At 54.1% G+C, this 24,990-nt stretch overlaps 1 protein-coding gene and 1 long non-coding RNA gene across 5 annotated transcripts in view; one reads left to right on the forward strand and one right to left on the reverse strand.

Annotated features, from left to right (window-relative positions):
• Positions 1 to 24,990, reverse strand: part of NOL4L (nucleolar protein 4 like) — a 64,777-nt gene that overhangs the window by 20,679 nt on the left and 19,108 nt on the right. For 2 of the 4 annotated variants that reach the window (XM_042800962.1, XM_042800961.1), the window contains exons 3-5: positions 21,945 to 22,056; positions 17,450 to 17,559; positions 575 to 716 (exon numbers count right to left, since the gene is read on the reverse strand). In XM_042800962.1, the coding sequence (XP_042656896.1) occupies positions 575 to 716; positions 17,450 to 17,559; positions 21,945 to 22,056 (364 nt within the window). Of the gene's footprint in view, positions 1 to 574; positions 717 to 6,298; positions 6,599 to 6,806; positions 7,048 to 17,449; positions 17,560 to 21,944; positions 22,057 to 24,990 lie in introns of those variants that run through there. The other 2 variants (XM_042800964.1, XM_042800963.1) reach the window with 2 other exon arrangements.
• On the forward strand, positions 7,618 to 9,888 carry LOC116963968. Its single transcript, XR_004408486.2, has 2 exons — positions 7,618 to 8,927; positions 9,558 to 9,888. It is a non-coding gene; the product is annotated as an uncharacterized LOC116963968 (long non-coding RNA).

Below are 24,990 nucleotides of genomic sequence, written 5' to 3' on the forward strand. Positions count from 1 at the left end.
TCTTCACCAAACACTTCCTCCCGCCCAGCCCCTGTGTGCCACCTTCAGCCCCTTCCAACCGCCTGCCCTGAGAGAGGAGACACCCACGGCCACCCCACGCTCCCATCACTGCCGGCTATTGCAGATTACACCTTTCTTGCCTGGGGGGTCCAAGATGCTGTCTAAGGCGCAGCCTTCCAGGCGCGGAAAGCTGCGACCTGCACTGCGAAGCCTTGGCATCCTTCCTGCAGCGGGACAGCGCACAGCCCGCAGGGCAGGGCTCTCCTCGTCACACCCAAGGAACCACAACCTGCTGCCCTAGGACAGGATTTGGTGACCTCTTTCTGGAGGAGCTGGGAGCCAGGTCCCCGCACAAGGACTATCAGCTCTGAGCTGGCGAGGGCCCTGGCTGAGCAGGGACCCAGAGGCTAAATGGGAAGGACTGGGAGTCAGCGCTGCTTCGAAGCCTGCGCTGATACGAAATCCATCCTACAGGTGGGACACCTGATCAGAAAGGACTGGTTAATGTTTAATAAGCCACAAAAACATCCTGCAGCAGAGGCGCAGAGCGCTTCCCGCTCGCTGGGGCACTCACCGTCCTCGTGGCCGTGCAGGTTCTGCGGGCTGCGCATGCTCTCGTCCTGGCTGGGGCTCAGGCTGGAGTTCAGGTGCTGGTCAGCTGAGATCCATGTGGAGTCGTTCATATCAAAGTCCTCGCTGCTCACCGATGTCTCATCCTGGAGGCAAGGAGGAAAGGGTTAACTCGCGGAGCTATTTTCTTCCCTCCTTTCTCTGCCCTTACCATCTCCTCACCACCCTGGGCAGCTCCTGCCCCCCAAGAACGCTTTGCTGGCCCCTCGGCGCTCGCCAAGGCCTCGGCTGGAGCAGCCCTTCCCTTGGCCGGGCTGGGTGCTGCTTCCTGCCTGAAGACGTGCCTGAGCAATGGCACTGTCTCTAATTGAGGACAATTAGAAAGAGCTCGCATCCTGTAGGAGCGGATGGCTGAGCCCTGGAGTTTACCCTTTAATCTCCATCCACCCGGCGTGTTTCTGGCAAGGCAGCGGCGCGCGGGAGCCCAGGACGGGTGCAACTCCATTGAAACGGCCCCGTAAAAACCTCTCAAAGAGTTTTTTTTGACATCAAATCATCTGCTGCGAGAGGCATGGCCCGAGGACTGGCAGGGGCAGGGAGCGGCCGTGGGGCAGATCTGGCTGGCGGCACCCATCCCCACAGACCTGCCCTGCCCTGCCCCACGCTGCAGAGGAGGCTCCTGGAGCACAGCCCCCAGGGACAGCTGCCCCGGCCCCCAAAGGGATACCGGCTCCGTACCCCGATGAAAAATGACAGCACGCACCTTGGGAAGGGGCTGGGGGAGCGAGGTCCCCTGCGAGGCAAGGACACCCCAGCTCGGGCCGGGGAGCCCAGCCAGCCGCCTGCTCCCCGACGGCATAGATGACATTCCTCTCTCCCACTCCTGCAGCTGAAAGGACATTTTCCCTCTCCCTCTCTCTCCCTTCTCGCTAACCTTTGCAGTACTTCGAGACACAGCCCTTGGATCGCTTCCAGCGCCGGAAAGGTCAGCCACAGGATTTCAAAACCATCATCATAAAGGCAGCACTGAGATCCTGAATGAGAGGAGGGGCGGCGGGACCTCCCCGGGCTGAACTCCCCGAACATGCAGCTCGGGAGGAAGCAGATACGTGTTCCCATATGAACGTGGTCCTGCCGGTGATCCCTTTATCTGCCTTCCTCTCCCTGCTCCCCTCCCAACGCGAGGGGCAGAGACCGCATCCAGAGCCCTGGGGTGCAGGGGAACACCAAAAATGTTTCCAGAACCGCTTTCAACTGCGCTTTCCTTTGATTGAAACATTTCAAAGGCTTGTAAACTCTCTGCTCTTCTTTTTTTTTTTTTTTTTTTTTCCTCCCTCCCCCTGGTCCTGAGATAAAATACAATCCCCGCTCCCTTTCCGTGTAAGAAGCAATTGGCAAGCGCCCCTCCAACCTACGCCTGCGCTTCATAAAAACTGCCCTGTCTGGCCGCCGCTGGCTGACAGTTTTTATTGTGAACAAACAAATGTCTTTCAAGACAGGTTTGTGCTTTTCCTCCCTGCTCCTCATCCCTGTAGACACATCTGCTGGCTCGGGGCTCTGCCCGCCCCCAGCCCGCTCCCTCCATGTGCCTCCCGGGGAGTTTCCTGGAATTTACAGCTTGTGAAACCCCGCACGCCCCAACAGACGGACGGACGGACGGGGCTCAGCAGACCCATGCACGCCTGTCAACAAAACGGGGACACCCCCCGACCCCAGAGCCCCCTGTGCAGCCCCCCCCGTGCCCGGGCTGAGCAGAGCAGGAGAGGTGGGAGGGGAGGGGGGGGGGGGGGGGGCACGGCGTCCCCCAGCTCAGCACAGCACCGCTGCCACACCAGCCACGAAGCAATCCTGCCTCTCCAGAAACTCCATCTTGTACGTACAGGAACAGAACTGCAAAGGTCTCCCTGTTGCAAACTATAAATAGTCTCTTTATTGTAAGCGTTTGCAGGGAGGCAGCCACCCTAATATCTGGCCTTCTTCACAAGGCTTACTCAAGATTACTGTCAGAGCTTAAGACACAAACGCAAATGCCAAGGTCCTTGCTGCCCACAGTCTCTCACCTGTGCGGTGAGGAGGAGGAGCCCCGGGAGCAACCCACGATGTTTTCGGAAAGCGTCTGGCGCAGGCACCGTGTCCGCCAGGCTGGGCTGCAGGGGACACCCAGCCTCAGCACCCAAACCACGACCCGGGAGGCCTCAGGCTCTCCCAGCACTCACGCACGGTGGAGAAGCGGCGACATGAAGGGTGCCTCGCATGCACATGCTGTGTAAAGCGCTTTATAAATGTGTACAATTCTCTCGAGGTGCAATAACATTTGCCTATTCTTAGAAATACTCCGGGTATCAAACCAGGAACTGATAAGCTATAAATGACTCGAGTCAAACAAGGCTGCGGGACGTTCACCAGTCCAGGGTCCAGCCACCAGCAGAAAGAGCAGGTTGCTGCTGTGGGACCCTGCCAGGCGGCGCCGTCCCCACTGTCACCCCCGGCTTTCCAGCCAGAGTTTTCTGCTTTCCAGCACTTTCACCCTTGGCAAAAACACCAACGGGACAAGCTTCCCGGCAGCGCACAGCCCACCCCGGGGGAATGCAAAGACGACTGTGCGGGCAGCGTCGGGTGAGCCCTCCACAGCAGCGGGGAATGGCCAAAGCTGGCGGAGGGAACTGCTGAGAGAGCTCTGCCCACGCCACGGTGCCCCCGGGAGCTCCTCACACCTTCGTGCCTCTTCCCTAAAGCAAGAGAAAGGCCGCAACCTCGAGGGTGGCTCTGCATCTCCACCGCCCCTCGGCTGCGCCCCTCGCTGCTCGCTGGGACGCCAGCGGCCACCACCAAGCTCCCTCCCCAGGACACCCCTCGGAGGCCAAAGGCTGAGCGCCGTGACCTCCTCGTGCTGCCCCCTCGGTGCCAGCAGCGGCTGCCGGCGCTGTCCCCCTCACGCCAGGGACAATCCCAGGGCCGGGAGGCCCCGGCAGCAGCGCCCGGAGCACCGGCTGCCCAGCCACGGCCCGGGAGCAGCCCCACTTCGCTCGGCTGGAGCGGAGGGACAGCAGCACAGCACACGTCCCGGCACCAAAACACAGGACAGCAGAGCGGGATCAAAATTCGTGGCTGGGTGGGCAGCTCTGAATCTGCCCCCCGATGCCAGTAACCTGGCTGAAGGCTGAGCCTCGAAGCGGGCTCCACTGTCCAGCCAAACAAGGAAGCGTTTCTCAACAGCAGCGACAGCTACGACTCGGAGCAATACGGTAAATCTAATCTACCCTTCCACCCTCTTTTGGCTTGCAAGTCAGGCAGCTCATTCTTTTTCCTCTCTGGGTTCTCAGGAGAATTCTCTCTGCTAATTTCTTCTTTCCTGTAAACAAACTTCAAATGAAACTTTCATTAGAAAACAGAACGCAATCCATTACCAGCGCCTGTCTCAGGACCAGCCGCCTTTTCCCCAGTCCCACGCCACTCGTGGCACAGATGGAAGTGACAGTGGCTGCCCCAACCAGCCAGCCCAGAGCTGAACCCCGAACCCCAGCGCTGCCCCTGCCGCCCTCCTCCTTCCTGCCTTTCCCAGCTCTCCGGAGAGATCTCCTCACCCCGCGGTAAAGTCCCATCGCTTTGTTTCCAACGTTCAAGGGATTGAGCGATCAAGGGTCAGGCAACGTGCGTGCAGCTCCTCTTCTGCAAGGGGAAGTCGGATCCTGCTGGTGCATTCACAGGCCACACCCAAACATCGGAGCTGGGCTCCCGGCACCGCGCAGGGTTTGGAAAACAACATCCTTGCTCCTCTCCTTATCTACAGTCCAACATTCACAGCTGCTCTGCAGACGCTCGCAGCCAGTATTTTCTAACCGGCAAAGGCAGACACTCACATGTGCAAGACTCACACTCCGCATTTCTGTCCCACTTTCCATTGACCAATCTTCGAGCACCGCACGTGCACGCATCCGCTGAGCCTCTCAACTTCCCTCTGAGTTAGAAAAGTATTCTTCCTATTACAGAGCTGGAAACCCGGGTACTGACAGCCCCCGGGCTGGTCGAAGCACACAGCGAGTCCCTGGCAGATCCAGGAACACAATCAGGACCTCCGGACTGCGAGGCTTTAACTGCTAGACAATGTTTCTTCACTGGCGGCTCTCCTTCCTGGAGAACAGCCTCCCATAGCGCGGGCTGGAGCAGGGCAGGGGGGGAAGCTACTCTTATAACCGTATCTCGTAAATATATGCAAGGCTATCAGTAACCTGCTTATTTTACAGCCAGGCTCAGTTTCTCAGGGACTGCCTTGCAAGCCTCTCTCCAGTCATTTACATGCTGTGCCTCATGCTTAATATTCCAGGCTCCGAGTCTCAGGACGGTTTATTTTCTCTCTGTGAGTCCTTTTCTTTTAAAACGTGTCCTTTCACGCCACAGCCTACTGCCCCGATGGGATTTCCTTTCCGCGGAGCAGGAACCGAGGCTGTGTGCCATGCAACCTCCCCAGCACACAGCCACGCTCAGCTTCCCACCAGAAGCAGCCGTGTTTTTAGAGTCAACAAAAGGCAACGCGTGACTGCCAGCCCCCGGAGCTGCTCCACCGCCGTGCCAGCCGCGACCTGCCCGGCACGGGCAGCCCCCGGACCTGCCAAACCTGGCCGGGGCAGAGCCCAGCTCTCGGGAAGGCAGCCTCACCTCCGTCTCAGCCACTGTTTAAACCCGGCCCTCTGAGCATGCCAAGAAGGTATTGAACCAGATTTGACCCTAACTTAACCAGTTCAGCGCAGAGAAAGGCTTACTAATGGCAGATAAAACACTCCAGGTCAAAGATTGATACTGCAGCCACAAATATTGTGGTGGTCATTGCTTCAAAGAGCCCGAGAAGCCTTGAAGCACACGGGTGTACGCTGGCTGCGGTGGCAGCGAGCTGTGACTGCGCTGCCTACTCGTGTGTGCAATTCACACACCAAACAGAACATCCCCAGCGCTCTTTGTCAGGTCACTTACGTCCTTATTTACTGCAATTTCTGCTGATTTCCACGGGACGCGGCAAAAACGAGTATTTGCTAGTTCCCCAAAACCAGGCAGAAGAGTTCATTTAAAAGGCGAACGGCAAATGGAAGAGGAAAGGAAGCTCATCACCTCTGCCCCCTCCCCCTTCTCTCGGAGCTCCCATCCAGGGCCCCCCCGGAGCGGTCCCACCGCCCCAAAGCCGAGGGATGCTGCGCAGGGGTGGCCCCGCAGCCCCCGCATCCCGGCTGCTCGGCGGGGACGGACAGACAGACAGACAGACAGACAGACACCCGCGTGTCCCCCCCCCCGCCCCAGGGCCCCGCACGCGCCTCCCCAGCACCTCAACTTGCTCCCAGCCGGGCAGGCGTTTGCTTTTCCACGCGAGGTGGGGGACGGGCTCTGGATATCCAGAAACCGCGCGGTGTGAACGGGCACTTTGCTCTTCCACGAGCACCGGGAAGCGGGTGTTGGAGGGGGGCGTGTCGGGGCCCCCCCCCCGGCTTGGAGGAGTGTAGCGGGCGGGGGGGCAGCGCTGCGGGCTGAGCGGCCGGGGGTCCCCCCCGCCCCCGGTGGGACGCGGTTCCCACGCGTGTCTCCCCGCAGCAGCGAGAAACCGGGAGCCGGGCGTGCGCGCCCACCCCCCCACCCCCCCCCCCCCAACGCCCGCAGGTAAATAAATACACCCGCGATGGAGACCGTGCGTGGAGCCGGGGCTCAGCGTGCGGCGGGGATTGACACGTAAGTAGGGCTTTACCTCCAGGGAGGCGGCTATTTCCAGCGCAATCCCCGCCCGGGGCCGGGGCCGGGGCCGGGGCGGGCGGCGATGGCGGCGGCGCGGGGCCGGTGCCCGGGAATTGATGGGGCCGGAGCGCTCCCGCCGCCTCCTCCTCCTCCTCCTCCTCCCACTTTCTTCTGCGCTTTTGTGCTCTTCCGGGGAAGGGGGGAGCCGCGCCGGGCGCGGGGAAGGACGCACCAACCTGCCCCCCCCTTCCCCCCTTCTCCTCCCGCCGCCGGCTAACCGAGCGGGCGACCCGCAACTTCCCGGGGAAGCGGGGCGGGGCGGCCGCTCCCCCCCGGCTCCGGGAGTTGGGGCAGGGCCCCGCGGCCGCCCCCCCCCCGCCCCGCCCCGCCCCGCCCGCCAGCCCCCCCCCCCCCCCCCCTTCCCCGCAGCGCCGCGACCGCGTGGAGCCCCCACGCCCCGCGCATCCCCCCCCCCCCCCCTCCGCGTTCCCCCGCTTCTCGCCCCGCGGGCGGGCGCCTACCTGGAGCGGGGCCTGGGGCCTGCCGGCCTGCGCCAGCCCAGCGGCGCGGCGGGGAGCGCGGGGCGGAGGGACGGAGGGACGGAGGGAGGGGGCCCGGGCTGGCGGCGCTCCGGAGAGGCTGACAACCAGCTGCTGCCCGGGGAGAGGGGCCGGCGCTGCGGAGCGCGTCACTCCCGGCTCCCGGGGGGGGCCGGGCAGGCGGAGGGGGGCGAGCGGGGCCCGGCCGCGGGAGGAGGGAGGCGGGGGAAGGGGAGCGGGGCCGCGGGGGGCGGGCGCACCGGGCCGGGCGCGGCGGGGGGCGCGGGGAGCCGCGCCTGGAAGAGCACATTGTGGAGGGGCCGGGGAGGGCCCTTCCTCCGGGAGGAAGAGACAATGTCCAGGGCCGGGCGCCTGCTGGAGAGCTGCGGGAATGCACGGCTGGGCTCGGCTCGGCTGGGCTCGGCTCGGCTGGGCTCGGCTCGGCTGGGCTCGGTTCGGCACGGCACGGCTCGGCTCGGCACGGCTTGGCACGGCTCGGCTCGGCTGGGCTCGGCTCGGCTGGGCTCGGCTCGGCTGGGCTCGGTTCGGCACGGCACGGCTCGGCTCGGCTCGGCACGGCTTGGCACGGCTCGGCTCGGCTGGGCTCGGCTCGGCTGGGCTGGGCTCGGCTCGGCTCGGCTCGGCTGGGCTGGGCTCGGCTCGGCTCGGCTGGGCTCGGCACGGCACGGCTGGGCTCGGCTCGGCTGGGCTCGGCTCGGCTGGGCTCGGCTCGGCTGGGCTCGGCTCGGCACGGCTCGGCTCGGCTCGGCTCGGCTCGGCTGGGCTCGGCTCGGCTCGGCTGGGCTGGGCTCGGCACGGCACGGCTGGGCTCGGCTCGGCTCGGCTCGGCGCGGGGGGTGCAGCCCGCCCGGGGACACCCGGCTCGGCACGGCCCGGTGACCCGCAGCCCGGCCGGCTCCTCAGCCCGGCCCCGGGAGCTCCGGCCCGGGCAGCGCCCGGGGTTCGGCCGGGCCGCGGGGCACAAGTCCCGGCGGACGCCCCGCGGCTCCCCCTGCCCCGCGCTCCGGGGGCGCAGCGGTGCCCAGGCCCCGCGCTGCCGCCTCTGCTGAATCCTTTTGTTTCCGACGATTCTCCCTATCGCACCCTGGGAGCAGAAGAAGGACCCTGCTCTGCCAGCAGCAGCATCGCCCGACGCCGCGGCCTCTGCCTGTGCCTCGGATCTCGGCTGTTGTTAAATCAGCGGCTCTTCAGGGCAGCTCCTTGGCAGCGAGGCCGCCCGCCGAGCTCGGCCGTGCCCCCCAGCACAGCCCTGCGCTGGGCACCGGGTCACGGGGGGGCTGGGGATGCTGCGCCCCGGCTGCGGGCGGGCAAGGCGGCGTGTCCTGGCATCCCCGGGCCGGTACCCGAGGGCAGCGGGTCGGTGACCTCCCGCCGGGTGGGGATCACCGCGCTGGGCACCAGCGCCTCGGCATCCCCCTCCCCAGCCCACCCCGCGTCTCTCGCCGTTTAATGGTTACGAAGGAAATTTTTACAAAATAAACCAAGTGTAACGCATTCGGCGTCGGAGCCTGCGGTAGGCCGGTGCCAGAGCCGGGGATGGGAACGGCCACATTCATGTTTATGGCTTGTTAGTGCGGATGTCCAATTATGATGTTTTCTACTCCAGCCTTAACCACTTCGCTGCCAGGGAGAGCGAGCACGGGAGGAGGGGCGGCGCGGGAAGACCCGAGGCGGGAGGTGAAAACCGGTGTCGCCCGGTATTGGCTTTTCCACCTTCTCCAGGCTGATCGGTGGAGCCAGAGGCTGAAGGGCGAGAGCGGAGCCCCCGGCCGGGAGGGCAGCGGGCTGCGAGCCCCCCGGTCGGCCGCGGGGCCTGCTCTGCGCTCACTTCCAGCTCAATGGCTGCTGCTCCTCCCTGAAGCTAAAATAAAATCCTGACCATTTAAGGTGAACGGGAGACTTGCCGTGGACCTCAGTGGAGCGGGCTTTTAACCCCTTCCCATTGCTGGGCTTTGTTTACTCCTTGCTCTCCCTTCGGCTTCGAGCTAGACCAGCTCAAAGCCATTCAGGAGAGCACATCCCCCGGGAGCGAGGCGCCTGCCCTCCGCCTGGAGAGCTCGCAGCAGACACGAACTGGCCAGGGTGCGAGTTTTTGAAGCACAGCCATACTCTGTGCTGCCTCACCATGTGGACGCTCTTATTTTGTACTAAGTGCCTTTGTGTGGGTTAGGTTAATCCACTTTGGAAACGGATTAACCTAAATTTCACATCAGCAAACTTAAGTGTGGAACGGCCGCGTCCACACAGGGAGCGAGGGAGGAACAGCAATAGCTGCTGGGCAGGAGCTCTACCCCGCGCAGGGGAGGGGTCCTGACCCAAGGGGGGTCACCGCCGTTACAAGTGGGGTCATGAGCCCAACAGAAATGCAATTGTTTGTGCCAGCGCTCGGGGTCACGAGGCTGGCAGAAGTGGGGCTCACCGGCGGAAGAGGGGCTCCCTCCAGAAACAGCTAGGGAGGCTTTGGGAAACGGCACGCCAAGCTCCTTTCTAGCGGGTGTTTTTCGGATTCAAATTATCTAGGGGGAAATAACTAGCAATTAGATAGAGAATTGGTAATAATAATTTATCAAGTTGTCAGGAACAGGGGTGCCTTATGAGATTACATGTTAAAAAAACCCACACCATAATAAACCAGTACTACTGTTATTATATATATAAAATACACATCAAATATATTATTTATAAGCCGCTTCCTGCCCTCTCTCCTCGCAGCGTGTTCACTACTTCTGGTCCCTGCAAACCCCTTCGCACGGACGCAGCTCTGCCCATGCAGAAGACCCGGGGCTGGCTGGCAGGCTGCGCTTGCGGGGCCAGGGTCCCGCCAGGTGCCCCCGCAGCCCGAGCTGCAGGGCCCGAGAAGAGCCGTGCCCCGGCTGTGAGGGCCCCGCGCCGCCCAGCCTGCCCGCGTACCAGGCCGTGACGCTTCCAAGGGCATCGCCAACGGTGCCCTGACCTCATCTGTCGTCATTTCCTAAGGCGAGGCTCCGCAAGAACACCAGAGCTGCTGTCAAACCCAGGAATAAACTACATTTAAGGCACCGTAGGAGCTTAATTGAATAGTTGTGTTGTTGAGGAGTGTGGGCATGGTGATCTAGCGGTGAGAGCAGGGGACTGTAGGATGGCAGGATCCAGCCATCATGCCAGAGGAGTCCCTGACTCATGGGCGACCTTGTGCCAGTCACTTGATGTTCTTGTGCCTCTGAAAAGTAGGTTAAATAACAAATGGGACCTCCTGCATTGGGTCCTCCGTCACCATCAAACCCTGCTGGGTAATAAGCATTAAAATGCGAATCACTCAGGGGCAAGGCCAGGTGGGGGGGGGGGGGGGGGGAAGGGGGCAGGCAGGGCAGCGCTGCGCAAGGGCTGCTGAAGGAGGGCCCCAGTCACACAGCTTTTATCTACAACGTATTTCAACTTATCTGCCATCCAGATCGGAGTCAGGAGGAAAAGGAGAGTAAAGATTTGGGAAACTATTACAGACCAGATTTGTTGTGGGCTGAGGGCTCTATTCCCACTGCATCTCGGTCGCTCCTTCTGTAAAAGTAGCAGTTGTTAGCATCATGAATAAAAGCGGTTTTTTCCCCAGGAGCCAAGACCAAGAGATGGAAAGGAAATACAGCTCCGTACTTCTCGGGGTACACCAGTCACTGCCAAGTGAAGGAGCAAGAAGGGAGTTGCTCCTGTGGATGGAATTTGCCTTCCTCTGGAGCAGAGGGAACGGGTGTTTGAAGGGACGGGTCAATCACCGTCAAATATCCCCTAGCATTTCTTGCCAAAGCCTAAGCCCAGAGCACCGGCCGGAACGTCTGCATTGTGTTACACGTTGTGGATGACCCTTACAGCTTATCTCTTGGCCACCCAAATCAGAATCGAGCCCACTTAAACCGAACCACCACTAAACCCTTCTTTGGCCATTCTGAAGCCATCCGGCGTGTTTCAGAATCCATCTTTGTGAGTAAAACCGGCTCCTCAGAGATACGCACGCCCGTTTTGCGCACAGAAGGCTCACGAGGTGGGTCTGAGGAGTCTGTGCAACCAGGCAAGGTGCAAGCCTGCCTGCGCAGGTTTAACAGCAGCGGAAACAAAAGCAAGTACACGACTCAAGGTTAAAAAGCTGAACCACACAGCTTCATCTTCTATAATAACGGAAATCATTAATAATAGTTCGCGCTCTCAAAGTAGTTGCCATCCAAGCTTGAAGAGCTTTATTAGTGAGTGAGACCTCAGAAGTCTCTCTAAGGTATTATCCCCTTTTTAAAGGGAGAAGGCAATTAAGAAACAGCGATTTGTGTGACTTGATCAAAGTCAACATAGAGCACATCAGCACTCGAGCTTGGGAGACGATGCAGAAAACCTCACCATGCGAAGCTTTCCACAGCACAGGATAAATTTAACTGGATCCATAAGACTATTCCATGAATGTTAAACTCTTTCATCAACGGGCGGTACAGGTCTTTACACTTCCCCCTGGGAATATTTCCTGGCCCCACGTTACAGGACCTAAACCAAAACTCTGTTTCCAGTTCTACTGGGAACAGCTGCCTTTGATGCTGGTTACTGCTCGGGGAATGGGCAGCATCTCCCCTCACCAAATCCGGGAGTTATTTGGAAGAGATGATGAATTAAAGACAGATAATGTGGCTTCTGGCCCCATGAGCTCAGTGGTCCCAGAAACAGGGTAAAGCAGCTGGGCTCCAGAAGGCTGCTCGGGCGGCAGCGCGGGAGACCGCCCACCCCGGGTAGGTGTGTGCGGCGGAGGGCCCCGCGCCACCGAGTGTGAGATAAACTTCTAACCATCCCCCAGACACCTCTCCAGGACCCTGGTTAAGCTCCACAACATCACAGGGAAGGGAACAGGGAGTGGGAAAGGGACCGGGTTCCCCCCACCAGTGCACAGCTACCAGTGAGGAAAACGGACCGGACCAGTTGCACGTGGCAACTAAATATACCCGAGCAGTTCAGGAGCACGAATTGTGCCTAGCATCACTGGCATCAGGCAGTGCCACTTGATTCAAACTAACACTTCCTTTCTCACAGAAAATAATGTGATTTTCATCGAAACTGCAAAGAGTCAGGGCCTTGGCATCACACCTCATTTGAAGACGAAAGCTGCAGTGGCAGGATTTATCCCAGCCGGCCCGAGGCGGGGTCTCAAATTGTTTGTCTGCATTGAGCGTGGCATTGAACAAAGCTCACCTGTAATGCAGCTACGCTGGGAAAATACTGAAAGATCTACACAATGGGAAATAAAAGCTCTTAAGTCTTTACTAGCTGGGAACGTCAGAGTTAATGCCAATAACAAAAATGAGTTGACCTTCACTGAAAGCAAGCCATTCACACGAGTTTGAAACCAGGCTAAATGGTTTGATCATCTGACCTCCTGCATCTCATGAGCCATTACAGCCAAGGATGAAAGTTTTGCTAAACTCTCTTTGCCAGTAAAGAACGCTGTTATGATGGCTGGACCTGCCTTGACGGCTTTTGCCTGGACAAAGTCTCTCATTTAGGGCGGAATTTCAATTTACCAGGCAAAGCCCACTCCTTCCAGCAGAGGCTGCAGCTCTGCTAGACACGGCTTTGCCAATGGATCCACAAGACAGCCCTGATCCCACAGATCAGATCTGTATCTCAAACAGCCATGGTCACGGTGCCTCACTCTGTACAGCCAATAATCCCCTTTCTTCTGTGTGTAAGGGTGCATTTAGGGATCTTCTCTAGTGCTCCAAAATGTCTTAAAAATTAACATCAGGGAACAAAGACCTTCCTAAGCCAAGGAAAGGCTTCTCGAATGAGGGTTATCTCATCAAGCTGATTTAGAGCTATTCATTCCTGGAGATGTTTAACACCCTCTTTAATGGACTGGGAAGTACCTTATCATTCTCATGTGATGCAAACGCATCATCCCACTTCCTTCCAAATACTGACTGGATGCTTCTGTCTTCTCTGCACATCTATGGACATACAGGGTTTCTTTGGGATCCCTTCCCTAAGCACTCGAACGGATAAATCCAGGTCGCGGATCTCTCACAGCAGCTGCCAGCTCTGCCAGATTTGGTTCTCATCTCTGAACTACGTGAAATGAGATGTCTGCAATTCTGACAAGTGAACTTAAAGACCGAAAATGAGAATCTAGCGTGCCCCTTCTGCAGCCGCTCGCTCCCCGCCCTGCCTCTGCTGCCTCCCCTGTGCCAGTTCTGCACCCCCAGGATTAGCCTGGAGATGGTTCTGAAGCAGAAGGAAGCAAGTGAGCAGCCAGGGGAAGATGCATCTTGGCTGTTCTGGTAATACCGGAGCCTTCTGAGACACTTAAGTGAGCAAACACAATAACGTGTGGACCAGGGAGAAGGCAGAGTGGAAGGAGGAGAACTTAACATTGCAAACCAGCCTCTGGTCGCCCAAAGCCTGCAGAGGAGGCTCGATCCTCACCAGCATTAGAGGAAGCCAACTCCCTGGACACCCGTGGGATTTAAGCCCCCGTGTCTCCCCTTCCAGGATTACCCTGCTGTTTGGGTTAAAACATTGCCTGAACCCGGGTTTTGAAAACCACTTCACATCCACGCACCGTCACGCGCTCCAGGTTTACAGGGAATTTACTGGATGGGTGGAGCGTGGATGGTGCAGGACAAGGCTCTGTCCCTCTCAAACACAAGGCAGTGTAGCAAAGCCATGGCAACAAGAAAAACACTCGGGTTATTTCCCATCCAAGAGCAGCTCCTGCCATTCACTGATTGCATGACCTTCTGTCAGCAGTCATTGAAGCAACCTTTGAAAATATTTCTGTACCGTTTAAACCTGGTTACTCGGCCCTGGACCATGTCTGCCAACGTAGCAGCAACATCTCCAGAGCAGGAAAAGTGAGCCTGGCATTTTAGTGCTGGGATTTGTTCTTTTAAAATCTTCATATTCTACCAGCCACCAGTGGAAATCATGCCCAACAGTGTGGCATGAAAAATAAATCCAAGGCTGAGTTTGAATAAGACAGAAAAGATTGTCTGGAAAATGACTGCAATAAACTTGAATAACCAATCATTTAAAAATGCTAATATTTAGTATTTGAAAATGAGGTGGAAGGATCATTATAGATAAATATCTTCTTTTCATTCCTTTTTGCTGCTAGATTGGGAAGGTCAGAAGTTCAGAGACGCTTTAATGCCTCAGTTGATATCCTGAAATGTGGCTAATTTGGCACTCTCTGGAAAGGGTAAGGGGCCTGATTTTTCTCAGAGATGTGAGAATTGGTATAAAATGGGAATGAAGGAAGAGTCACACCCCTGAAGCTCCTGCATGTTCTAGTGAACCCAATTTAAGCAACATGGGTCACAGTTGTTCTCCGTCATGCCAGAATAAATGTACTGACTCCAAGAAATATATTGAAATATATTCTGCAGGAACTTTTCATTTTGTGAGCAACCATGTAAAGAGCTCCTCTCCTGACTGTTTTGTCCCTAAGCAGAGATAAAATGCTTTCTCTAAGGTTCTTCTGACTGTGCTTCCTTCTGGAGACACTGTTGCCCTAATACCGATGTGCTTAGCAGCACTAATAAATTACAGTTACATGCACACTTTTTTTTTCCTGAATAATTAAGTTAAAAGGCCACTTTGGCATAAATTCATTCATTGTTACCTCAAGTGAAGCAAGTTCCTCCTGGTGCTCCTGCATACAAATAATTGCTTTTGGCAAAAGCCAAGTCAAACACAAGTCCGTTGCTTAATTTATTCCTATTATCCCCATCAAATGTTAGTGAGTGCGAGGCAGTAAGGTGGCATGGCAGCACAGCTGAGCTAAAGAGGAACCAGTATCGTTTTGTAAATGGTGTTATATAAAAACCATGCAGTTTATATTTCTGTAGTGCAAACTTTATAAGCACGTTGTATTTTATTCGTTTTGCATTTGTAGCAGAGTCAGAATTTTTTCTATCATCACCTTTAGAGGACCTTTCCAGTTTGTACACACCTGGAATCCCATGAGCTGCAAGTCCCTAACCCTAAAATTCCCTCCCCGGGGTGAGGGAGAGCAGCAGCCCATGTTTCACAGCCCATGCTCCACAAAGACTGCTAGGATCCTCCAGGAAAAAAGGCTGGTACTGTCGTGACTCCAGTGCGAACTATGAAGAAGGAAAAAAAGTAGCAGGGGAATGCTTGATGGAGGGAACTGAAGCCTGCTATTGATATTATTACACACATTTTCTTCACATAGACTTCAGCGTCAGCAGCTCCAGGTTCAGCCACAGCTGCCTGAGGAGCGTGGCACTTGTCTCCCCAGGGGAAGCCAGGGACTGTCCCGTATCTTGGAACGGACGGCACCCAAGTCCCACTGGATTTTCTCCACTGGGTCCGACTACCTGCGTCCTCTCCAGACTGTCGTTACCTCCAGATCTCACAGAAAGCTTTAATGCTTCAGCAGCCTGAGCAATAAGACTGATCTTTTGTTATTTTGCTCTCAGGAATCAGTTTCAGTAACAAGCTGAATGGCAAATCTTACTTCTTCCAAATATTTTTTTCCCTTGGCTGCTACAGCTTGAAAATCTTAGAAAGCTGCTCTGTAACATACTGATGAGAGCTCAGGAAAAGAAAAACTTTAGAGGCAGGGAATAACATCAAGCCGTTTGATTTATGATCTAAACCAACAACCGCTGGTTGCCTCAGCTGGTCCCTTCTTTGTTCCCATATGACATATGCTTCTATTCTGATCTCAGCGAGCTTCAAGAGTATTGGTGTCAGCAGCACGTTACATCTATCTATCTAGTGATAGCTCCAGTGCAAACTGATAAACCAAAATTCAGGGTATAAACTTCTCAAATCTAAATTACCAACCAAAGTCCTCAAAACAAGCATCCCTAAGCATGCAGCTTCAAAACTCAAGATTCAGTACTAAAGACTACCAGCTTCTGGTGTGTTTTTCATCATGGAAATAAGATCAAACTGCAAGTCCAGTATTCTACCTGTAGAACCTGGATGCAGAAGGTTAATGAAGCTTCATAGCACACTTCGCTTGAGCAGGGCTTTGGAGCCAAGAGGAATTGGTGGAAAATGCATAAATGGTAACTAGACAAACCTCTCAGATCGTCCTTTTGTATACATCAAACTTAACTTGAAAGAACCACTGACAGTGCTGAAAATCACAGTCAGCCTTCATGGTCCACTGAGTCCTCAGCCTTGGTGAAGAGCAGGTTGGCAGTCAACGGTAGGGACGACGGTGGGCTCTGCAGTCTTAGTGCCTCTCTGCTAGGAGCTGCACTGAGACCCAGCAAACATTTTGCACGAGCCAAAGGCAGCTGGAATATGTCAGCTTTCGATCCAAAATACCCAAAAGTGGCACCGAAGCAGCCATCAGATGCCACGAAGCGGCGCATCCATCCATTCCACAGCCCCAGCCCAACCCAGCTGAGCCCAGCCCAGCCCAGCCCGGAACTGTCCATAGTTCTACCACCCGACAGCCCGAGCGCAAAACCTGGCACAACCTTTCATGTTTCAAAAGCTAGAACATAAGCCATTGCAAACAAAACCTTAAACCCACTCAAGCGTCCACCACGCACAAAGGAAAAAAGCTCCGGAACACAGAAGTGCTTCCTGTCAGATGCCATTTTGTCCCCCACCAAGAAGGTTTCACGGCTGAAGCGACTGAGGAGCTCGGTATTGCTCCACCTCCTGACAGCAAACCCACGTCTGGGATTTTACACCCTGGCAATGGATGCTCTATCCAATGTCCCTTTAGGGTGCTGCTAGACAAAAGTACCCACTGGGCCCAACTGCACAGTTCAAGCTCTCAGCAATGTTTTCCAGCACTGCACAATGCTTCTTCACTTCTTGCAACTGGCAGGAACATACGAGACCAGATTCAGGTTTCAGTGTGCCGGAAAGAAAATCCAGCACTGGCTTCCAGTGTAGATTGTGGGGAGCAAGTAAAACATACTTTTCTTTTTATAGACTGTTTCCATGGTGCACAGAGGTTCCCATAGCTAATTCTGCAGCTGCAGAACTTCAGAAAATTGCACAGCCTGGGTATAATCCTGTGGCAGTCTGCCCCATCCGTTCCCAAATCAAAATCCAGTGGCTTAACACTCTCGTCAAACAGCTGAGCCTTCTCCCACTTCGACACGAGAGCAGAGCGGCTGTGGTTGAACTTCCTCGAGTTGCTGACCGGTTTAAGAGAGCACCAGAGCAACCGAATCAAGCTCTGGGTTCCAGAGCCTGTCTGCTAAAGCTCCCAGGCAATTAGGAGGAGGTAAAGAAATAAATTCCTATTTGCCATATTTATTTTTGAGACAATTTCTTTGAAGGACTGTATGTCTAAAGGACAAGCAGACCGTTATAAGCAATAACTGCATCAGCCCCATCTCTGCTCCTCTCCACTGACACGACCCTGAAGCAGCCCCGTTTGCTTTCTCTGAGCCAGAAGACCGGAGGCACACTGCCCTCCCAACTTCCATGCACCAGCACTCGGTGCTCTTGGTCACAGCCTGACCTGCCTGGACAAACCGACCATTTCCAAAAGCATCCGCCAAAAATCACTGTGCCAAGAACCAGTCACTCCCCTCACCCTTCAGCACGGGCACAAACCCGCTCTGCACCTCGCACTGCCCGGCGCCCGGAGCGCGACTCACCTGCTCCTGTGAATTCATTACCCGCAGCTTCATTTGCTTCAGGTAAGTAGAGGTGAGGGGCATGTTGTAGTCAATGATCCCAGAAACCAAAGAGGAAGGTGGTTCACTCTCTGAAGAACAGAGGAAAAACTTTATTTAGATACAGGGATGTGGAAGCACAAACCTACAATGTGTTCTCATAATCATTAAACATATGTATTTAGAAGCACTTCAAATCCCTAGCGAGAGCTGGTGCCCGCTGAGTTAAGGTTCCTATAAGAACACGACCCCACCAAGAACATAATTACAGAACAGATGTTGTTTTGAGAGAAAAAAAAAAAAAAAAAACATTGCTGTCACCTGCAGAAAAGACTACACAATGTATAATTTTTCAGTCTACCAAACTAGAATGCAGCAGAGGAAGCACTTCCACGCCGATGGGATTTATGCAGAGGTTGATGAACAAGAATATATTTGCAGCTTGCTTTAGCATTGCAAAGTCTTGCCAATTTTGCTGGGATTCCCTCAGGTAGGAGTTAGCATTAAGGCAACTTATTAGGTATCTCTATCTGGTGATGAAGATTATTTTTAACACCCTCATTAAAACACAAACTTAATTTTAAAGATCTTTAATTTAAATTGTTCCTGTTGATTCCTCTGGCTGCATCATATTGAGCTCTGGAGATCACTCCAGATTCAGAGCGCTCCTGCAGATTGTTTTGTCTAGCCAGACTGGAAGAGTCCCCATAAAGCAAATTCTCAATGATTTTTCTGAATTCTCGAAGACTTGTCAGCTCTTGCATCATCACTGTGGAGCTTGCGAGCTCTCCCGCGTAGGGCATGAGGACTGCTGGAATCATCTATTCTAAAACTGAATTTACAGCCTCATGCAACAGGTTTGTTCAAGAGGAAAGCTGCCGTTTCCCACAGGGGTGGCTGCTGGCTGAAAGGAAGGTCTCCTTGCCCTCCGTACAAGCAGGTTAAGTGTGGAGAATTAATCCAGCCTTCCAGCACACTCTGGGGGACGCGTGGTGTCCACTGGAGAGGGAGTTTAGGCAGCAACGGATGGGGAAGGAGGATTCCCAGGAGCTGAAGGCGAACCGATGGCGGGAAGTTTCCATTCCTGCCTCTGAATCTCCCTGGCTGGCTTGCATTCTCTGGGGTCACTGGTTTCACAGACACCTCTGACACAGGCCCTTGAAAAAGAGCCTTCACAAAATGTTTTACAGCACCTTAGAAAACCCATCAAACATAATGGGCCTCCTTTTCAGAAATGCTGAATATCAAAAAATCCCAGTGAAACTGAGCAGACCTGAAGATGTTTCACACCTCCGGCAATACTAAATCTACCGTGTCTGATTAAGAAATGACCCGACCCAAAAACTGTCTGTAAGTGACTTAAACATCACAACGGGTTTTTGCAGATCTTCTGTATCAAGACAATAACAGGGTCCATGGAAATACAGTGCTTTTTTCCCCAGGCCTGTCTAATCCATCCCTGGGCAGCTGAAGCATTCCTGCCTGTGGATGCAGGGGAGGGTGGCCAGGGCTGCTCAGGCCTTCAGCTCGCTCAAATATGAAGGTGCAAAGCTTTTAGGAACCTTGTAAACTAATTCTTCCTTGCTTTTCTCATGGCTGTATGTCAGTGTCCGTCATGCTTTGACCTACAGATTAAGAGCGCTTCTACATCTCTATATATTAAGCACCAAAATAGCCCATTATTCTACCGTGCAAGGATGATACTTTGTGAGGAAAAGACGCTAAAATCCCAGTGCCAGGGGTGCTTCTTGCAGTCTGGTTCTGCCGTCAAAGGGGAAACAGCTCCCGGGAACAAAACCTGTCACCTGCCCAGGCTGGTGGGAGTCATCGGTATCTGAGTCTCTAAGAACAGTTTAGGAAAACATTTGCTAACAAAAGAGCTGCTCTTTCCTTGGAGCACTGGCGTGGATGAGGTGAGTCTTTCAGACCTGGGAGGATGATGTGTTGCTCTCCTGCCATCCCCCACTTAATAGTTCAGGGTGGCAGAAATGAATGAGGCTCTACAGAAGCAGCATCCTCACATGGGGAGGAAGAGGGAGGTAGAAGATCTTTGGTGCTTAGATTCTGCCTGAAACCATCCTGATGTAAATCTGGAATAATCTCATTAGCAGCCACAAATTTACTGTGAATTTGTGCAACTGCAAGAGATAAGAGACTGAGCCTAAGAAACCAAAACCTTTTTTTTTTTAAGCTAACTGGAAAAGAAAGAAAACCTTTGTTTTGAAAGGCCTGGGGGACTCCACAGGAACAATCTTCATATCCTACGTCACAAGAGGGGGCTACTGGAATCCTTTAGCTCAGTTTTCAAAAAGTTATCTATATCACATGCCCCATGAGTTGGACATACAGATGGAACAGGAAGAGTGGTTTAAAGTAAAATGGTTTCGATCCTAATTCCACACTTGTATTACTCCACTGGAATTAGTCTTAATAACAGTGTAAAGAGATTACAGCGAAGTCCAGTGATGTTCAAAGTTTCCCATGAGCAAGACAATTTGCTTTTATGAATTCTGTGGGTGCCCTGAAGGGTTTGATGTCAGATATGTTTAATTAGGGATTTTTGTGATCACAAATGAAATGCGCTGAGATTTATTCAATGGACAAGAGAAGTAGGAAGAGATGGGAATGACTCAAATTTTTTTCATCTTACTGAGTTAAACTTTACCTATATATGCTTGTATGTGTGTACATGTAGGTAATTCTTCTCTGACCCCAATGTTTTTTTAGGTGGCTTGTTCCCCATAAATTCCTGAATGTGTATTAGTGAAATCAGAGGCTCCTCCCCAGTAAAAGTTACCTTATCTAATCTACTCTACGCATTTTCACAGGTACTTAGTCACTATTTAGGTACTATTCAGAGCAGGAAGGCACTTCTGTCCTTCCACTCCTGCTGGGTAAGGAGCAGGACTTCTTACACGTGGGATCCTTTGTTTTCCTGTTTGATTTAAGAGAACTGCTAAGGGGGAAGCTTTACTAAAATAACTGATAATTGGTATTAATTTATAAATTTGCTCAGGAGAGGCGGGGATGGTGGGTGGGCCGGAGGGGAGTCCCTGAAGGAACAATGACCCTTTTCATCAGCTGCCTCCTGAAAAGGGGTCCCGCGCTGCGGGGCGGCCCCCTCGGCTAGTGCCAGGTGGTCACTGGAGTGTCCTGGTTTGGGTCAGGCCCGCAGGCGACATCCCTGTTGGCCTGACTCATCCCATCGCCCTTCCCGTCCACCCAGCCGCCTGCTGCAGCCCCAGTACTCGGAACGTCACGGGCGATGGATGCGGCGTGATCGGTGTAGAGGTCAGGTTTGCTCCCAGTGAGGCCAAAGGCCAAAACTTCCCTTGACCTAATTGGAAAGAGGGATCGGGCCCTTAGCCGGCAGAGTGGGGAGTGCTGTGGTAATGGAGCTTAGGCTAATAAATGTCACATAGGATTATTTGGGAGAGTTTCTAAAAAAAATGTAACGAGTACAAAGCATTTCAGTCACTAGCTTTGGATAGCTGGCACACATAATCCACTTAAACGGAACCTCTGGGCTGTCCGTAGCTCTGCTGCTAGCAGTAAACTGTTGGAAATCAGTATTTAATACTAGAAATTTTCTATTGTTGGGTCCTTTGTTCATTTAATTCTGCTTCTCTGCTTGATAAGAGATGCCAAATGAGCCTGTTTGCCTTAACAGTTTTGAAAGAGTCTAACTCTTTGCAATTTGCTCACATTCTTTTCAAGAAGTCATTTTGTTGGGTGAAACCTCTCCGAGTCAGTTTGATGCTTTGCACTTGATCATGAGAACAAGTTTGTAATTCAGGAAAAAACCCACACAGATATCAACTTTAATCATTTACTCTGGAAGTAACCTGGTCCCATCTTACACACCACTTATAACTTTTAGGCCTCAGAGCTGCAGATTGGTTTCGTTTACAAAAGAACCATAATGAGCCAACCACCACAATGGCCACGCTAATTGGTTGTATACACAGGCATAATATAACTTTGATTACTAAAACACTTTGTTATCAAAAATAGGATCATGACGTGCATATCTATTAATGACTGCAAATTACTTCTTTATCAGAAACTTTAGTTATCCAGATCTATTCAGCATCTTTCATTAGAAAATTAATAGTTTAAAGGAAAAACTTCAGGTCACATTTTTTCAGGAATCAAAGTTTCCACCCACAGCAGATTATGGTTGATCGCAGATATATCTGAAAAATTTTTGACCCAAGCTTTGTACAGTGGCACTGGGGAAGCTCGGAAAGAAGGCTAGACTGCTCCTGCTCTCTAAGCTGAAAACTGTGACAGACAAACCAGATTTAAGCAGCTCTTTCAGCTTGGCTATGAAAGTGCACGGAAAATAACACAGGTTAGGGAAACCATTAGGTTAAGAAGTAGCTCATCGATGGGGCAGTATCCTGACAGCTCTCAGTGACACCGTGCGGGTACGAAATGCTGTGTCAGCTCTGCTGGCAGAATTCATTTGCTTTACCTTTGGGCTCCAGTCCGTTGGAGTTGAAATGCATCCTCTTCTGGCACTCGGTGCAACTCATCAGGAACCTGGTCACGGCTTCTCTCGGGAGGAAAGCATAGGTCTCCGCAATCTGGGAAAACAACGAGACGGCTGTACGTCCTGGGGAGGGAGAATGCCTAACGGAGAGCGGGGCGGAGGGCGCGGGCACCCTCCCACCTCGCCTGCTCAGCCCAGCCAAGATCATCAGCGCCTCACAGCAACACAACGTTCCCTTCAGCCCCGTCCTGGGATCCCTGAGACGCTCCCTCCGGAGCGACTGTTGATGGAGGCACATTTTGGGAGTGTAACTGGTGTGTCAGAGAGGCACCGAGGCACAAACAAACAGACCTTTGGACTCCCTGCGGAGCCACTCCTTCCCAGAAACTCCTTTCCGTTCCCCCTTGGAGGCTGGGAAGAGCGAGGCTACAAATGTGTAAGAAACAAATGAAAAAGTAAGGTCTCGTCAGCTCTGTTTGCATTGTTAATTACCATCACACCAGTAACCTGAAGAATCCATTAATCTTTTGTAAGGGCAGGTCACTTTTTCCCACAATGACAATCAATAATAGTTAATAATACTTTGCACTTCTGTGACATATTTTATCTAGGGAATTGAAAACATTTTTTAAAACAGTAATGAATTAAGTCTCCTGAACCTTTGTGGGATAGTTGCATTTTACAGATCAGGTAAAGCTAAGGATAAATATTCAAAACTAAGATGCTTGAAGTTAAACACTATATCCAGCCCTAAACATCCACAGAAGGTGCCTGGCTATCACAGGGTCCTATTATTCCAATTAATCCCCGCCAGCAGCAATTTCACAGTATTTCTAAAGATCAAGACCAGGTTATTTGGAGGAGGAATGAGGCAATTGCAGTGTAGGTTTCCTTCAGGCCAAGAGACCATCAAATCATGGAGTCTGACCTACCATATAGCCCAAGTCAGGAAACTTCACCCAGGTTCTCTCGCAGCCCAGTAGCCTGTGGTTTGCCTAAAACATCTTCCAGGAAGACATCTGGTCTTAATTGGAAGGCATTAAGAGGTAGAGAGCCCACCTCTTACTTTGGGGTTGGTTCCTACGGTTAATCACCCATCCTGTTTGGTCTAAGTGACTTGTCCTAGCACGGTGGTTCCCAAACCAGGGGCCGTGACCCCAGCAGGGGTCACAGCACTTACAAGTGGGGTCATAAAGCAGACAGAAATTCAATTGTTTGTGCCAGTCCTCAGGGCTCCGCGCCCGGCAGAAGTGGGGCTCGGAACGGGAAGCGGGGCTGCAACCAGACACCTCGCGAGCTGCGGCTGGTGACGGGGGCCGAGCTGGGAGGGCAGCCCAGGACGTCCTGATCCCCTCCTCTGGCCAGCGGGCATCACCCTCCCGCGCCTTATTTTGTTAACAAAAATCAAAAATACCTACATTCCAAGCATTTTTCTACCCAGCAGGAAGAGGTGATGCTTAAGCTTGGAATAAAATAACGTCGTAGAAGCAGCGGGATGGGGCAGAGGGCAGCGGGTTTGCTCGCTCATGGCTGAAGCAGCCCCGTGACCCGACGTTGCGGTGGGAGGGAGAGGCTTTGGTCTCCACTGAGCGGCAGCAGAGCCCGAGGTTTTACACACATGCTGATGCCAGATGGGTGGAAAGTTCAGGCAGGGACCTTGTCCCAGCCGCTCAAATGGAGGATGCAGTGCCTGGTCCTCCTGGGATCCTCCTCCTACAGCCTCAGCGAGCTCTGCCGTGACTGAGCAGAGGCCCAGCTCAGCCTTTGCCTCTGTGCCATATTAATCAGAGCACAAGCACGAGGGACTCCCACAGAAACACTGAAATTAGGGGTCTGAAGATTGCCGGTGGCAAACGTGGTCTTGTGGGGCAGGCAGGGAGCTGCCCGTCCGCGCTGCCCGTGGAGCTGAGCCCGTTTCCCTGCCGCTTTTGCTCCAGCAATCCCCGTAGTCTCTGCTGCAAATGCTCAGCTAATTTTAGTGATACAGTTGTTATTTCTCAGCTGATTTGATGCTCTGCAGAGCAGACAGCTTCCTTGATGAGTTATCTCCCATCCAAACTCCCTTTCTGATTGCCTCCCTCCGGAGGTCACGGACAAGGGCAAACTCTCCAGTGCTTCTAATCAGAAACGGTGGGGAAAGGGAGAGGGAGAGAAACAGCAGGGGACATCGAAGCCTCCCGAGCTGCCTGCCCAGCAGCGTCCCTTTGTGCCCCCGAGCCACGGCGCGGGGTCCGCTGTGCAGCATTTCACCTTCCAGACCCGGCTGCAAAGGCGCTCCAGGGAGAACAGGGCATGAGCGAGGGCAGCCAGCCCAGGCAGCAGCGTCCTGCCAGGTCAGGAGGGGATACACACGGCTAATGTGATGATCTCAGCTCAAGAGGGAGACGGAGGGGTGGAGCGTGAAGCTCTCTGACTGCTGCGAGCAGGCCTGGGAAAACAGACGGATCCAGCCTGCTCCCCCGGGGCTGTGCAGGGCACAGATTAGTCCTCCAGAGAGCTGAATTGAAGGAATTAGGGGAGGGTCAGAGTGGTCTGCTGGGGAAATGAGCAGCAAGTTTTTGAATTGTGGTGGTGCTGGTGAGGCTGCCCCCCAGACCATAGTGAGGTCACCCACCCCCGGGCAGGAGGGTCAGCGTGTGCCCCGGCCCCGCGCTCTGCTGCGGGGGCACGAGTTGAGCGCCCAGGGCACCCGGGCGATGCCACCAGCTCTGTGTTCAGAGCCCTGGGGGCTCCCACCCGCGGGCAGGGGGGCGGCAGCGTGGATGGACCCAGGGACATTGCAGGCAGGACAGGCAGGACAGGCTCCACCCCTGAGCCGGCTCTGGCAGCACACCCAGCCCTGCATAATCTCAGGCATCATCGCAGAGCCCAGGGCAGCCTGCACAGACCTCTCCAAGATGATGTATACACCAGAGACGCGAGCTGCCAGCCAGCCACTTCTGTCTCTAAGCGACCTGGTCCTTAGGGTTGTGGGATTCAAGGGAGTAGCTCGGTTTTGGACAGTAAATTCAGCTCTTCTTGTAAAAGG

The sequence above is a fragment of the Tyto alba genome, unplaced genomic scaffold, assembly GCF_018691265.1.
Source record: "Tyto alba isolate M040663 unplaced genomic scaffold, T.alba_DEE_v4.0 Super-Scaffold_33, whole genome shotgun sequence".
Lineage (NCBI taxonomy): Eukaryota > Metazoa > Chordata > Aves > Strigiformes > Tytonidae > Tyto > Tyto alba.